This window comes from Clinocottus analis, unplaced genomic scaffold (assembly GCF_023055335.1).
Source record: "Clinocottus analis isolate CAN_PGR_092001 unplaced genomic scaffold, fCliAna1.0.p SCAF_26, whole genome shotgun sequence".
NCBI classification, from domain to species: domain Eukaryota; kingdom Metazoa; phylum Chordata; class Actinopteri; order Perciformes; family Cottidae; genus Clinocottus; species Clinocottus analis.
In genome coordinates, this window is record NW_027175998.1 from 2972501 (window position 1) to 2987763 (window position 15263).

Consider the following 15263-nt stretch of genomic DNA (forward strand, 5'->3'; position numbering starts at 1 on the left):
AACCCACTGCTAACAATGACCTGGAAAGCAACATTTTCTTCAGCATGACTTCATTTCTCGTTGCAGGTCTCTACTAGGTGTAAATCTTTACAGTTTTGCGTTCTGTAACTAAAAACTCCTGTGCACTGTTGTGAGTGAATAATTAGCCCAGATCATTAAAGTTTGTGTGTGACAACTTGACATATTTTTCCACCAGGTTGTGCATCTCTGCAGACATGGCATAAATAACCAAAATCATTGGAGTTTATAGTATGTATGGTCCCAATGATTGGCCAACGGAAATACATGGGGAGAGAAATAATTATTGAGATTTCGTTTTCTGGGGAATTAATTATTGTGATGGGTTTTATCCATGGAATAGAATCAAAATGGGAGTAATTAGAGCATATTTGCAAGTGTTAGTGTGCGTGTCCATTCATGAAACGTACCATAAACAGCATGGTCCTGTTTTCCTGCAGGCTGGTGGGTTGTACTCCAGCGGAGTGGGCGTTTGCGTCCGTAGTGTTGGTGTTAGAGATCTCGGGTGAGAGCCCATTCTCATCCAGGGCCTGCAGACAGGGGAAGCTGGGGTCTCTTTTGAACAGGACGGGACGCTTCCCGGCGATTGGGCTGTCCGTATCGCTGTTACCGACATCAAGTCCGTTGGATTGAAACGCCAGTGCCGTCTTTAGCCTGCCCGCCGACCCATCGCCATTTCCTCCTTTGTTGCTCGACCCCGAGCCGTTAAGCTGGCCAAATCTCTCGATACACTCGTCGATCAAGGCGGGCGGGGCCTTCTTGTGAGCGACGCTCGCGCGGCCGCAAAGCAGCACCTCGAACTTCTTGGCGAAGGCTGTTGGAGACATGGCAGCCGAGGCTGCCGCGGTGGTCGCCATCGCGGAGAGAGACTTAAGACATGTGTCAGTGGCATCGTTGCCTCCAGACGACGTTTTGATGGAAACGGAGGCGACGTCATCGCTGCGTGCCGAGCTCTTGCCGGCCTGCCTCAACGTGCTGATGATCTCAGGAACCTGGAGGGATCGCAAGAGAGAGATAGGGACTTAAATTAGGCCCACATATTGCTCGAGAGTGCCTGAAGAGGATCACATCCTGCTATCAAGAGGATTTTTGCTGTATGAAATGTAAAACCATAGCCACAATAAAAGACTTTCTTCAGGTACTTTGATAGTCATTAACTAGCCTCTTCGTTTCTGTCTGACTGGGTGCTCATACTGCACCAATGGCACAGCTCCATTAACAGGTGGCTGCCTACAGAAGCAACAGTGCATAAACACTAAATGTGCACAGATTTTCTTCACCTCACTATGAGCTCACCTGCCACGGCGCCCTGAAATGGTGCTGCCCTTGTGACGGTGTGCGTGTTGAAAAGGAGCCGAGTTGGGACCTTTAGTCTCAAAGCAGGCTTTGTACTCGCCCTCCCTTTATTTGAGTCCCTTCTTTCCTTTCCTCCTGACCCCTCCTTTCCCTTTTTCCTCTTCATTCTTGCTCAATAAACTCGAGCCGTAGTCAACAAAAAGCCTGAAAGTCTACCTGCTCTTCAACCAAACTGTTGGTCGACAGTTGAAGAAAATGCATGTTATCTTTAGATTCATTAAATCTGCCACAGTGCACTGAGAGCGCACTCTACCTAGTGCCCCAAATTAATTATAAATAAACATAAAAAGCTAATTTCAGCATATTAAATTAGTTTTAACCTAATTATTTTCTACTTAAACGATAACAACAGACACAAAGACTGCCTATGTTCATGTGATTTCTGAAAATGTAACGCGTCTTCAAAGCTTTTGCAATGTGCCTGAAGATATGTTTCAAACTAAACAATTAGACTATTTATTAGGATTACAATTTTGATATGATGCGTGGGTCAATATCTTTTAAAACCTCTACACAGAATATGTGTTTATCAGCCACCCGAACCTGCCCCACAAAACGCCATGCCAACTATGCATTACAGCAGCACAACTGTCAGGATTGAAGACAAGGACCGTGTGTGTGAGAGATCTCTGAGGGAGCACCCACACATCTTTCAGTTGGATGCAATCTCAAACCTCACCACTAGATGCCCCCAAATCCGACACACTGTCCCTTTAAATAGCGCTTTTCACCAGCAATTGTCCGTCCAATGAGAATTTGGTGAGACATAAGAGGATTATGTCCAATTGACCAAAAGGTTTTGCTAATTTTCCAAAATACAAACGGTTTCTGAAAAGGAAGCCTTCAACAGTGTTACGTGACGTAAATGCCGACGGCGAGCGAAGCGAATAAGCAAAATTTGACTCTTTGGAATTTTTGAAGAGAAACGTTTGCGTGACGGTGTGTCGTGAAAGCTTTACGCTGAGGTTCTCCTCCTCTTATCACTGACGTCAATGAATCAGAAGTGCAGGAAAAAAAAAATTGTAAATGTACAGCGACCGGACGAAACTATGTGTATAAACCATTTAGTACAAACAATAACGACGCTTCAGTATTTACCCCTATATGACATTATTTTGAGTGTTGCACCGTTCAATCTGGGCTCCGCACAGAAAACAAGCATTTGTGACTCGACCTAACGAAGCATGAATTCAGACCATTTACAAAACTGCTTCATATGTTTTTATTTAGGCATCCTTTTTATCTGTTTTCTGCAGTAAAATCACATTATTTTTTTAAATTACGGGTTCATACAGCTGTAGTAAACCAGCCGACGTGTGGCTAGCTACATTCAGTGAACTGGGCACAGCTTGGTGAAATTCATTCTGGGAGATGTCATGAACCAGACATGGAGGCATTTAGTTGCCCGAGATATCTGGGATGTCCACAACATGTACAAAGCAGCAATAGATGCTATTTCAGCTATGAATGACGAAGCTCTGAGCTTGAGTCATGCAAATAAACACAAATAATCAAAAGCAATCAAAGCAACATGAAAATTAGCTTTAGCGTTTTGGTGTGAACGCAGCGTTACTACCTTTCATCCCGGGATGCACAGAGGTAATAAACAGCAGGACACAAGCAACGCTGCCGGTTCAGTGTAGAATGTTTACTCTCTCCTCTTTTTATATCCACTCCACCGATGATATCAAGAATTGCAGTTGCATTACAGTCGAGGAGACCGCGTCTTTGGCGGAAATCCCAAATGGATCCAGCAGTCAGGAAGCAGCGGTTCGTCATCAATAAATGGAGCATGACGAGTTCTCTCACACGAGGGCGGGCGGACGCACACACGCACGCACGCACACACACAGTATTACTTGGCTGTGAATGCAGTTCATGTAATCTACGAAAAGACTAATCTTCAGACAGCATCGGACACAAAGCTCATGACCGGCTTCCTGAATATCCATGTGACGGGGCCGTTTGCGCACACACAATAATTGCTCTGGAAGACAAAGAGCACTCCCTTGTTGCAACATCTATTCTTCTAATTTGTGTAAAATCAAATATTGAAAATAGTCCACAGACGTGTCGGTGTTCTCCTGAACCTGGGTTTAAAATCTGCAGATGAGTGGACGCTGAGGGGTTGAATGAGGACAGCCTAGAACAAACAAACCGTACGTCCAGGCTTTCACTGCCAGCCCCGAGTAGTTTTGTTGCCTCAACTTAACTGAGAAATATAGTTGCTTAATTATAACAAAGTAGTTTTTCTGGCTTTCGTAAGAAAACGTAGCTCTCGCGCCAATAAACCAATTCTCTTATCTATTCAGAAACTTTATTCAAAACTAACACTAAAGACATTTGTCTGTCACCCACAAGCCTGAAGCAGTCGAGCAGTGAGGACATATGCGAGTCATTGCAAGTTGTTATCGACATTGATCTGATAGCACACAATGATCATTCAGCTGCACCACAATCAGTCTGAAAGGAATGCAGTGACAAGCAAAAACAATATTCAGTCAAAAGGTGCAAGTCTACATTGTTTGACTATGACTATATACTGGATACAGCAGGGACACAACACACTGTGCTGTTGACTTGTAGCATTCTGATGATAATTGGCACAGGTTGCAACATCAACACAGTAACTGAAGGACAACACACTAGAAGTCTTCCTCTCGTCCAAACAGTAGTAAAAAATAGCTGATAAAAAAAGCAAAGAGAGGCGGACTGCAGTATATTTCTATTCGTTTACTGTCTACGTTGTGTACACAGTAAACGAGTATGACAAACATGAGTCATGTCTTGACAAATCATTTCCTAGGCTACTACCTAGAGGACAACTTCCTCTATGTAAATATACATATGATGAGGGTGAGTAGAAGTAGGAAGTGTGCATTCTTGTTGTTCTGCGATTGAGTGTCGACTTCAGTTTATTTAAACAATATCCAGAGAGCCTCTGTACACTTCACAGGTCAGTGCAAAGAAAAGGACAACCGGTAACGATAACCTGCCCGATGCTGTGACTGTGACTCCGGCATGAAGGAAACGTAAAAGGGCATGATGGAGTTCATGGGGAAATGAGCCTGGAGATGTATGAGGGAGCCAGTCCTTTTAAAGCCTCAGAGGTCGTGTTTGAGTACTAAATAATGCAGAAGAAGCTGGGGGAAAAAAAAAAAAAAGATTCTGGGGTTTGATATGATTTTGAGCTGTACTTTTACTTTTATCAATTTAATAAAACAAATAGACAAATGCTACTTTTGTCTAAGAATACACACATGCTTCTAGAGTACTGCAGGGATGAGTTCTTGAATGTGAAGATGAATATTTTTATGCACTTCTTGTTCTTTTGTTTTGATGCCTGAAATGAGGTCTATAGCTTATGAAATTTTAACATTGTGTTCAACGACATAAAATACATCAGTAAATACCCGTCATGAACTTTGAAGCTTGATGCGTGATGAAACTACAAAGCGTCATCACTGGAACACTAGACCTTCTTTAGCCTAGTGGTGGAGATCTAAAGTCATGTGACTCTGGTGAGGTTGCTTTCTAGCCTTATCTTGCTGAACAAAACATGTAAGCATCATAAACGTAGCCGTTTGCCCCTGGGGTTATATTCTGCAACAATCCAAAATCCAGTAAAAAAAAAAATCCCACTGTCGTCTGGTGGACGGGAACCTCGCGTCACACGGATGCTAACTTCCGACGTCGGTCTGCACATCATCCTCGTACATCGCTCTGTTACGAGCCCAGTTTTGCGACACCACGCTGGCAGCGAACCAGACCACAGAGCGGAGAACACAGGCAGACAAGCGAAGCACAAGCAGCGGCTGAGTCACATTAGTGATGTCATGGTTTATGAGATTTTAAAACCGCCGTCTCACAGACGTGACTCACTTCAGGTCGGGTCCTGCTGCGTCTTGCCTCGGCATGAGATGTGCTCGCTCTTGTTCTCTTGTCAGAACAATAACCAGCCTCATTTTGAGTGCGTTGGCTAAAAGAATGGTTCTCTTAGTCAGATCTCAGAGTAGTAGTAAATATTGTACTTCTACCTGGCATCTGTATTTTCTCCGTCACTTAGCAGATGCAGATATCAGCTGATCATCATGATCAACAATCATCCAATCATTTAAGGGCTCTGCAGACTCACACAAGCGTCCTCGGTTAACCGGTTAGACGCCGGCTCACGCTCAAGTTGTTGAGAATTATGGGAATTTTCTGGCGTCGCCGATCTCAACATTTTTCAGATTTTGGCGAGAAATGTAAACATAAGCACGAGCATTAATGAGTTTCATCGCAGTACAATCATATCAGTTAGCTTATATTTTAAAAAAAAAAAAAAACATACAAGTGTGCAGTTACTCTTGAACATAGATTATCTTTAACAAACATTTATATTTTTTTCATATTAAATAACAAATTTAAAAGGTTTGGAAGACGCACAAAAGTATAATTTACACTATAGTGACAGGTAATGCTGTGTATCCTAGTTGGTTGGTTGGTTGTTAGCACATGACCAACACTGCTTTATTGTTGGCATGTGCTAACAATGACCAACAACACAAAACAATAAATAAATAAATAAATAAATAAATATATATATATACATATATATATATATATATATATATATATGTATATACATATATATATATATATATATATATATGTATACATATATATATATATATATATATATATATATATATGTATATACATATATATATATATATATATATATATATATATATGTATATACATATATATATATATATATATATATATGTATATATATATATATATATACATATATATATATATATATATATACATATATATACATATATATATATATATATATATATATATATATATATGTATATATATATATATATATGTATATATATATATATATATATATATATATATGTATATATATATATATATGTATATATATATATATATATATATATATATATGCAGATATCAGCATATATATATATACATATATATATATATATATATATATATGTATATATATGTATATATATATATATATATATATATATATATATATATATATATATATATATATATATATATATATATGAATATTTATTCATATTAATTTTGTATTATTATTTAAAAAATAAGAATACATTCGGAACAGGTCTAGAATGTATTATTATTCTAAAGAAATTAAATAATCATTTCATTTATAATCAATTTATATGAATTCTTATTAATTATGTATTAATACGCTGGTCTTTAATAATGCAGCACCTTTCTGTACCCATGCCTTGCTATAAGCTGTGTTCAAAAAATAAAACACTTCACCTTAAATGGATGAATATTGGACCGTTAACAGAATGGAAATGGAGTAGCGGAGCGAGAGATGCACAGAAAAGGAGTGAAGAAAGAAGAAGAAAGAGATTGTTCTCAGTTCAAACATGAATTTAAAACCACAAAATTGTTACCTCGGAGCTTTTTAACAGTTTACTGGCAAACAGTCAATATGTGGACGTGTTCCCTAAATCACAGTACAGACATACAAGTCTGTTTCTGTCTCATTACACGTTTTTTTTTTTTTTTTTAAATCTATCAACAAATATTACAGGCTGCTCTTCTTTTGCCAATGTATATTTATATTCATGCGAGTACAGATAAACAAGTTGAGATAAAAGGGAACTTTTGCAGTCTCTAAATTTGACGTCGCGTTATGACATATCTGAGAGCAGCACGCCGTTTTATAAACTCTGCATGTCTTGAAGATAAGGGGCTCTCACGTGGCACCAAATGTAAACAGAGTCTCCTGGTTACTTTCCTTGTTTGATATACAACGGTTTTATCCACACACAGGACACACTGATCCAGATCATGTTCCCGCAATGGATACGCCGACTGAAATTTCTACAAGAATTTGAATCAATAAATGGAAACCACAAATAGCATGACTATATCTTTCAAAATGAAAACATGTCATGGTAGTCTCTAAATATTATTTGAGCCTAATTTAATCCCATAAAGACAAAGCAGGTGCATATATGTTGAGCGAGACAGAGAGATAAGCTGTGACCATCTACAAGGATCGCTCGCTAGAAAGTAAAAATGCCACATCTGGCTAGTAAATCCATCAACTCATTTGCCCATAAGAATTAAACCATCTGAGCTTCTTTCTTATCTCTGTTGACAGTTGCACATGCGCAGCACTGATTGGGTGGTTGCGAGAAAACGGCGGCGGGAAAAAGACTACGTTGACGAGCTGGAGTGCAAGCGAGTGGTTGAAGTATCCTGAAACTAAACACGTGTTTAGTTGGGCGGGGTCTTTGTTGTTCTTTAATAGCCGCTATTAAATAAAATTTGCATAGCTGCAGGTAATAATGGAATGAACACTGCTCGGCAGCATTGTCCAATTACCTGTTGTCCTTTTAATCCTGTTAGACATTTGAGTGAAATCGTCATAATTATCAGAGCTATGGCCGAATATGTGATTTGTGAGCTCACAGCGACCCTTGACCACTAATCAGGTTGTTCTTGAGTCCAGGTGGACGTTTGTGCCAAATCTGATGAGAGGAGATTGAGATGTCGAGTTCAATGAAAATAGGACGTACGTACGGATGGACAATCTGGAGAAATAACGTGTCTCGGGCCATGGCGTAAAACCCCCCCCCCACAAATTTAGCACAATTTACCACCGATACGGTAGACGACGTATTCTGAAGCATGAAGCTAGAGAGTTCCAAGCTTCTACTTGTTTTCAATCACTCTGGCATGAGAGTGGAGTCTGCTATCTGTCCACTAATAACAGACATCTCTCTGTTTTGCTACCCTCCACCCTCCTCCCCTTCCCTTCCGCTTCCTTCTGCTATCACTGCCTTGACTCTTCAACCAAACACTTCAACTAACAGACGCGTTTAGTCTCAGAGTGTCCCTCTCCTCACACTCATTTCGCCAAAGACACGGGACGTACAGAGGAGGATTTGTTTGCTCAAATTATAAAGTCCAGTCTTTTCTCTTTCCAGCCACCCCTATGCTGGTTTCACTCCCTCTGCTCTGCCTGATGACAGCTCCTTAACAGCTCAGATTGATGATGGTATAGTCGCGACTACCGCCTGAAGAACTGAAGTTCAAACATGCCAACTGATCAATAACTGGAGCAGAGACTGAACAGAAGAAGAGGACGTATTTGTTTGCGACGTGACCCGTTGGTTTGTGGACAGTGGTTTTGAAGTCTCGAGTTTGCCATCTTGTTTGTTTTTTTGCCACCAGTAAGCAGAAGTTATCATATTTGGACTGCGAGGAGTGACGGCGTGGTAGCGACTTGTCAATCACAGTAAACCCACCCTAAAGCATACCCTGCTTTATGGTCCATTTGACTCTGAATGGACCATAATTTACAAAATGTACATCATGCTGTATTGAAGACTTGAAACTAGAGATTGAGACCATAAAGACATGTTTTGAATATTTACTAAGGGAATACATCAAGTGAGAAGTAGAGTCATTTTCTTATACTTCAGCAATGGTTTCACTTTTTAGAGTCGGAGGTTGTTACCTGAATGAGTCATTTTTTTCAAGCAAAAATTGCACAATTTGCTGATAGCAGCGTCTTAAGTTTAAAATGTGTCACGGCCTTAAAAGGAACGTATTCTGTTCGGTATCTCTCCAAACATGATAAATGCAAGCAGATATATTTCTTTGCTTGTCATCGTCGTATGTCGTGCACTCCTAGATAACTTATTCCGATACTTCCCCCCCTTTTCAGACTGCTTTAAGCAAGCCAAACACATCTGATCTGGAGTTGTGGATTGAGAGCGTTGGGAGGGTGGAGAGCGAGAGTTTGCTGCTTGGAGCTGCAGACACACGGCATCTTGTTCAGTGCGACATGTACATGATCTCAGACAGGAAGGCGGTCGGACACAGCCTCTGGGCTGTGACCCTCAAACTTGGCCTCTCGCAGTTGGAGCAACATTGAAAAAGCATGTTGTCTTCCGCAGAACCAGAATTAAATAGGACTACTGTTGTGCTGACCTCGAAAAGAGGGAAGTTACACAAGTACAAGCCGGTAAAGGAGAAGCTGCGACCGAGCTCAATGAACAAAATTGACTTTTTGGTGTTAGTCGTAATGAGCAAAAAGGTTAAAATGGAGGAAATCATACAAAGGGTGTAGTCAGTTATCAATATTACAAAAACAAAACCGTGAAACGCATTTTATAGATTAGTCTACATTACACCAATATTACTCTTTGGCTATTTTTGGCGTTTCTCTTTCTGAACCATCTAGTTCCCCTCTCACAAGGCTTTAATACAGCCGTAGTTCCCACACTTAGTAGCAAAGATGTTTGCCCAACAAAGATTAAATCTAAAAACAACAAAACGCCTTTGTCTACTTAAACATTTCTACTTAACACCAACAGACATAAGATGCAGGGAAAATTAAAACTTCATGTCACAATTGTACTGACCAGAATAATTCCTGATTTGAGACATTCTCTGCATAATCATCAAAATATGCCTCAAATTCTTAATAAACATACTGGGATCACTTTACCCTACATTTTGAAGTAGAAACTAATATCTGTATAGAATCACAGATTGGCCACAATTATTTTTTGGGGAAAACCAACAAACCATGCCAGTGACCTAGACCGCATTTTTTTTCTTTTTTTGCAAGTCACTCATGGAGGATATTCACGATTATCCCAATAATTTAAAAAAAATAATTAACCACAATTAAATCATTACGTTTTGTTTTTAAGGCAATCTGTGATTTATTCCTGTATTGTTCCTAATCACAAAGTGATAATATCATCTCTTTTGTTGCTCAAAAGGAACTTTGTATCAAGCTCATGACCTGCATTAATAAATAATGGAGTAAAATACACAAATGGACAGTTTACTCTCACACAACAGCTTAATTAAAATACTTTGTACAATCACTATAGGTTACGTTTACAAAACTGGCCTTAATGGCCTTAAAGTCTGGCTTCAAATTAGAAGTTGCAAAGGAATGTCGCTGAAAACAGCAGACACCAGTCGGCCTAGATAAAAAGAAAACAACAGCTATGACGAGCCTGCGAAGAAAAACCCCAACTTCCCATGGTCATGTGCCTGAGTCTTGTGGAACGGAGCCTTAAGTTCAAAGTACAGAGGAGCCACACGGCAGACGAAGAACATTACTTTCAGAAAGTTAACACAAAAAGAGAAAGGGGGGTAGTTGTAACGCAGTCAGACACATTGACATCTCTCTTTCGGGATTAAGGAGCCACTTCAAATAGACGTATTGAGGCGGAGACGACGTGCTCATTCAGATGTGATAGCGAGGACACAATGTAGGAGCTTGTTGTCAAAGTGCTCTGCTGAGTCAGAATGAACTCCCGGTTGAGAATAGATGAGGTCAGTGAGCCTCGCAGATAATGTTCTCATCCAGGAAGATAGTTTGGTGTAGCTCAAAGGCCGACAAGCCAGGCAGGTAAACGTCAAATGAACAAAGCCGAACAAAGACAGACTTCTCGGCAAATAAGACCGACAGGGGACATTCAAGGAGAGACGGTCAGTTATATAAAGACAGAGAGGTGCCTCCAGTTGTACAGGCTTGTTTAAAGTTAAAACCGGCACAAAGACTGTGTCACGCGAGGAGGGAGGGAGAGGCATGTGGGACCAGAGGGATTACGAGAAGACGGTATGGCCACACAAAAAAAAGAGAAGGGGAGATTCCAAGCACTCTTGGGACAATTTGGGTGACCATTAACCCCAATCACCTTTTTTTTATTCGTCAAAATTGTTGTACGTGAGGAAGTTATTTTGGTCTAGTCATCCATTACAGTGCAGAGTTTCTGTCATATGTATCACAATTGCTTAATCTGGAAAAAAATAAAAAGGGGCCAAACTCCCAAATATTCTGCAGTTGGAATGGAGACAGCGAGATTCACTTTAGGACAATTCTATAAAAGGTGTGTGTGTGTGTGTAGACATGAGATCCCGAGTCACGCCGTGTGACTAACTGCACAGAGCGACTTTCCTCCTCCTCCTCCTCTTCCTCCTCCTCCAGGAGCACAATGCTTCTGGAGGTGATATCCCCGTGACTCTCTTATGCACCTTTATTTGGCTTGTGTTACAACAGCTAAGCAGATTGGGGGTCTGACAGTCAACCAAGCCACTGATTAACAGAAGCAGCAGCGTTAACAGCATCCAGTTACAGGAAGAAAACAATAAGTCAGATTTAGTGACTGGAATGAATAAAGACAGTTGAGCAACACCGCGAGTTGGGAGGATGATTATGATGCACCAAACAGGTTTCTCTAATATAAATGATACCGCGCCAACTGTTTTGGAAAACAACATGATTATTTTCATTATTAATTAATCATTATTTTGTCCATTAGTCAACATTGGTCAGAACATATACACATATATAATTTTTTTGTTATCTCATTAAACTTTACCTCTAAATATATTTAGTTGCAGTGAAGATCAGAGAATATCTTGTTCTGACTCCCAACCACAGATGCACACACTACAGTTAAACAATAATAAATTCATGGTACATTTTGTCATACAATCATCCAAAGAAAGCAACAAAAGTTAAATTAAATCGTGTCTTCAAATTTCAAAGTGAGTTTGTCACTTTCATGGCGCATCCATTGTCTTCAAATTTCAGGTCAAACTTCTGTAGAAACTCCACGTGACCCTCAACACAGCACAGCTACCTCTCAGGGATGACACTGTCCATTTTCCACTCATCCTTCCTTGACCACTTATGGTCAGGTCCTTGACCACTTATGGTCAGGTCCTTGGCCAAGGCCGTAGCCACACATCCCACAACGTCACGGTCGATAGAAAGAACAGTAGCATGTGTGTCAAAGGTCACTTTATATGTTCACTGTCACGCAAACATTTGACATAAACAATACTTGGAGCAGTGGACGTTCGCTAAGTATCATAATTCACGGTGAAAACCAACTAGTGGAGGACAACGTGACTGGACGTGTAGCGACTGTTCCTGCTGCAGTCCCGGAAAAAGTCGCCCAACTCGGCTCAACCTTCCCGCGAGCCAACTTGTTGAACTTGGCTACGGACATGTTACGCTCACTCCCAGCTAATGGGGACGCTCGCTAACCGCCCCGGGTGACGTTAGCTAACTCTCCACTTAGCACGGCAGCACAACGACACGGCACCGCGCCGCCGCGGCTGTTTGTTTTTTTTAGACGTAACTCACCTCCTTCTGTTCTTGTTTGGTGTTGAACAAGTTGAGCCGCTGGAGACGCGCTTTCATCCCATCCGCCATGAATTTCCCAAAGGCGAGACCCGAACGCTGCTTCTCCGCGACTCGTCCCGGACAGTGTGGGACACTTCAATATCATTTCATTGGAAAGTTGATTTTGCTGCCCGAAGCCAAGGAGCCTGCGGTTAACCGTCAAGTTGGCCGCCGTGCAATTGCAACACATCCGATTCGGACATTTCAAATTAAAATAATTCTAGTCACTTCATACCGATATCCTTTACAGACTACGTTGATATGCTTTTGTTTTGAAGGTCAACTTCCCGACTGCTGACTTTATTCCAGTTAACCGCTGTAAAATTGTCGCAGTTAAATCCGCCAATACGTTTTGAGGATGGGGTGGACACAGTTCCTGTCCTGGGGTTGTCAAATTTTTGGGCGGCAGATTTTTGAGGTTTTCCCCTATTAACCGTCGCACGATTTAGACTGTTATCTGCGTTGCTATGACCGAGTATAAACAGTATTTCCGGTCTGTCAAGCAGAGCAGACCTAATCAAGCAGGAATGAGTGCCCGTGGGATGCACTGCAACTGATAGCGGGGAATGAATAATGAACTTCCTGCAGCAGCACTTTCATACCCGTTGTTATGTCAAATCCTTTTGGTCCAACACTTGTCTCAAGCTCCACCGTGGCAGAACGGCTTACACTTTGTATTGTAGATGACATCATTCTAGATTATGTCAACAATGTAACATCCAGTAAATGCCATGCTGTCCCCTTTCTGTGTCTTCAAATCAATTAAAAGGTTAACTACTGTAAAACCAGGTCCTTATCTAGTCTGCTTGTTTGTTGTTGTTTTTTTATCACCAGTGGCTTTTACAGAGTGATTCAATTAATTTACCTCGAGATATGTGTATTTTTTAACACTGGACTGGTCAAACCCACATGTTGACAGTTGTACAACTCCATGAAAAGCCATTATGAATGGTTTATTTATTCAATAAAGGTAGTTAGTAGAGGAGAATGGAGTATCACTAATATCTGAAGAGGAAATGGTGGGTTTGGATGTAAATGTAGCTCAAAGGATTTTATTAGGTCAGACTTTCTTGCCAGGTTCCTCTTTTATGTCACAAGCAAACTCTGTAAACAGATCAGTTGAAGAACTGTTTGTAATTAATACAGAGTTGCATATTTACTTAATCCCATGGTAATATCCAAACAAATATAGTTATTTTAAATTTATCATAATCACCATGAATTATGAAGTAAACGGACCAGAACAGGGCCTTTTAACTGTCTAAACTGACTAGAAAATAATAATAATTTTAAGTCATTGCCACCTTTTGACTCACAGAATAGTGCTTAGGTAATAAAAACACTTAAAATTGCAAAATTAAATGAATAAATACAAATCAGGACATCATTATTTAAAAATTCCTGATTAATTAAAACACAAAGAAGCAGCAACTGAGTTCTAACAAACGGTCATTCACGAAACCTTCAAACTGTTAAAACACTTCAGTGGTGACACCTGGTGGTCACTTTGTGCCACTGCAGGAGCAGCAATAGAAAACACCACAAACCCTCTGAGACAGATTCTGTCCGTCTCCCTTAAAAGGAGCAGTGTTTAGGATCTAGTGCCATCTAGTGGTGAGGTTGTAGATAAAATCTCCATAAATCCAAAATAAAGAAAACAATCATTCTGAGCTTCAGGTTATTATCCGCTAATGAAAACATAGTTATGGATATTATATTCAATTCCTTCCAGTGCAATCCCCCTAAATCCTACACTGGTCCTTTAACTGCCATTACTAATTTCATTGCATGCTGGACAAAAGGATCACATTTAATATCACAAGGGCTCATAGATGTGCGCATTATAATAAAGTGACAAAGTAATTAAGACAAATATCATCTTGAGTATGAACATTATCTCATGCATCTTCTCTATTTTTGAATGCTGGCTCATATTTAAATACTTTCGAGTGTTTGCTGCACATACAAATTGTGATTCAAATGAAATGTACCATCACCTCCCCGAGGTGTGTGTCTATCTGTGTGTGTGGTTCAGTGTTTCCTGTCTATAAATGTTTCCAGATTTGGTAGTTGGTGTGTGTGTGTGTGTGTGTGGTTTTAGTTGTGAAGGGCCGGGGTCGTTTAAGCTTCCCCATTCTGGTTCGGTACATGTGTGTGTGTGTGAGAGACAGAGATAGAGCAACAGGTGGTCGGCCTGACATGACATCATCATCATAGCATTCTCCAAAGGGCTGAACCAGAGAGAGAGAGAACAACAAGCATCCATGCACACGCACACACACACACACTGGGCCACAGGAAGTGTTCACCATGGTAATGCGGTTCTACATCCTGCTTGGTTAAGTAAAGCAAGCTTGTTTAACACACAAACAGCCTGTGTGTGTGTGTGTGTGTTTGAGTGTGTATGTGGGCATTCACACAGCATATAGACGATGCAGTGAGCTAAATATATGTACAGTATACACATATATGTATATATACTGTACATGTCTAAAATCAAGGTCGAGCTGACATTGTATATTCTGAATCATTTCGTGTCTCCATTGCCTCTCCATCTCTCTTATCCGGTGGAGTCTTTGGTATGTTGGCTCTTGGCGCCATCGAATGTCTCCGGCTGGACTCGGGTCACCGGCTGAGCTGAGGCCGG

General features: G+C 40.5%; 1 protein-coding gene across 1 annotated transcript in view; it reads right to left on the minus strand.

Annotated features, from left to right (window-relative positions):
- Positions 1 to 12785, minus strand: part of tbc1d1 (TBC1 (tre-2/USP6, BUB2, cdc16) domain family, member 1) — a 40699-nt gene extending 27914 nt beyond the window's left edge. Inside the window, exons 1-2 of the mRNA XM_068591914.1 lie at positions 12578 to 12785; positions 429 to 1010 (exon numbers count right to left, since the gene is read on the minus strand). Coding sequence (XP_068448015.1) covers positions 429 to 1010; positions 12578 to 12646 — 651 coding nt within the window. The 5' untranslated portion in view covers positions 12647 to 12785. The remainder of the gene's footprint in view (positions 1 to 428; positions 1011 to 12577) is intronic.
- Positions 12786 to 15263: the final 2478 nt, after the last annotated feature.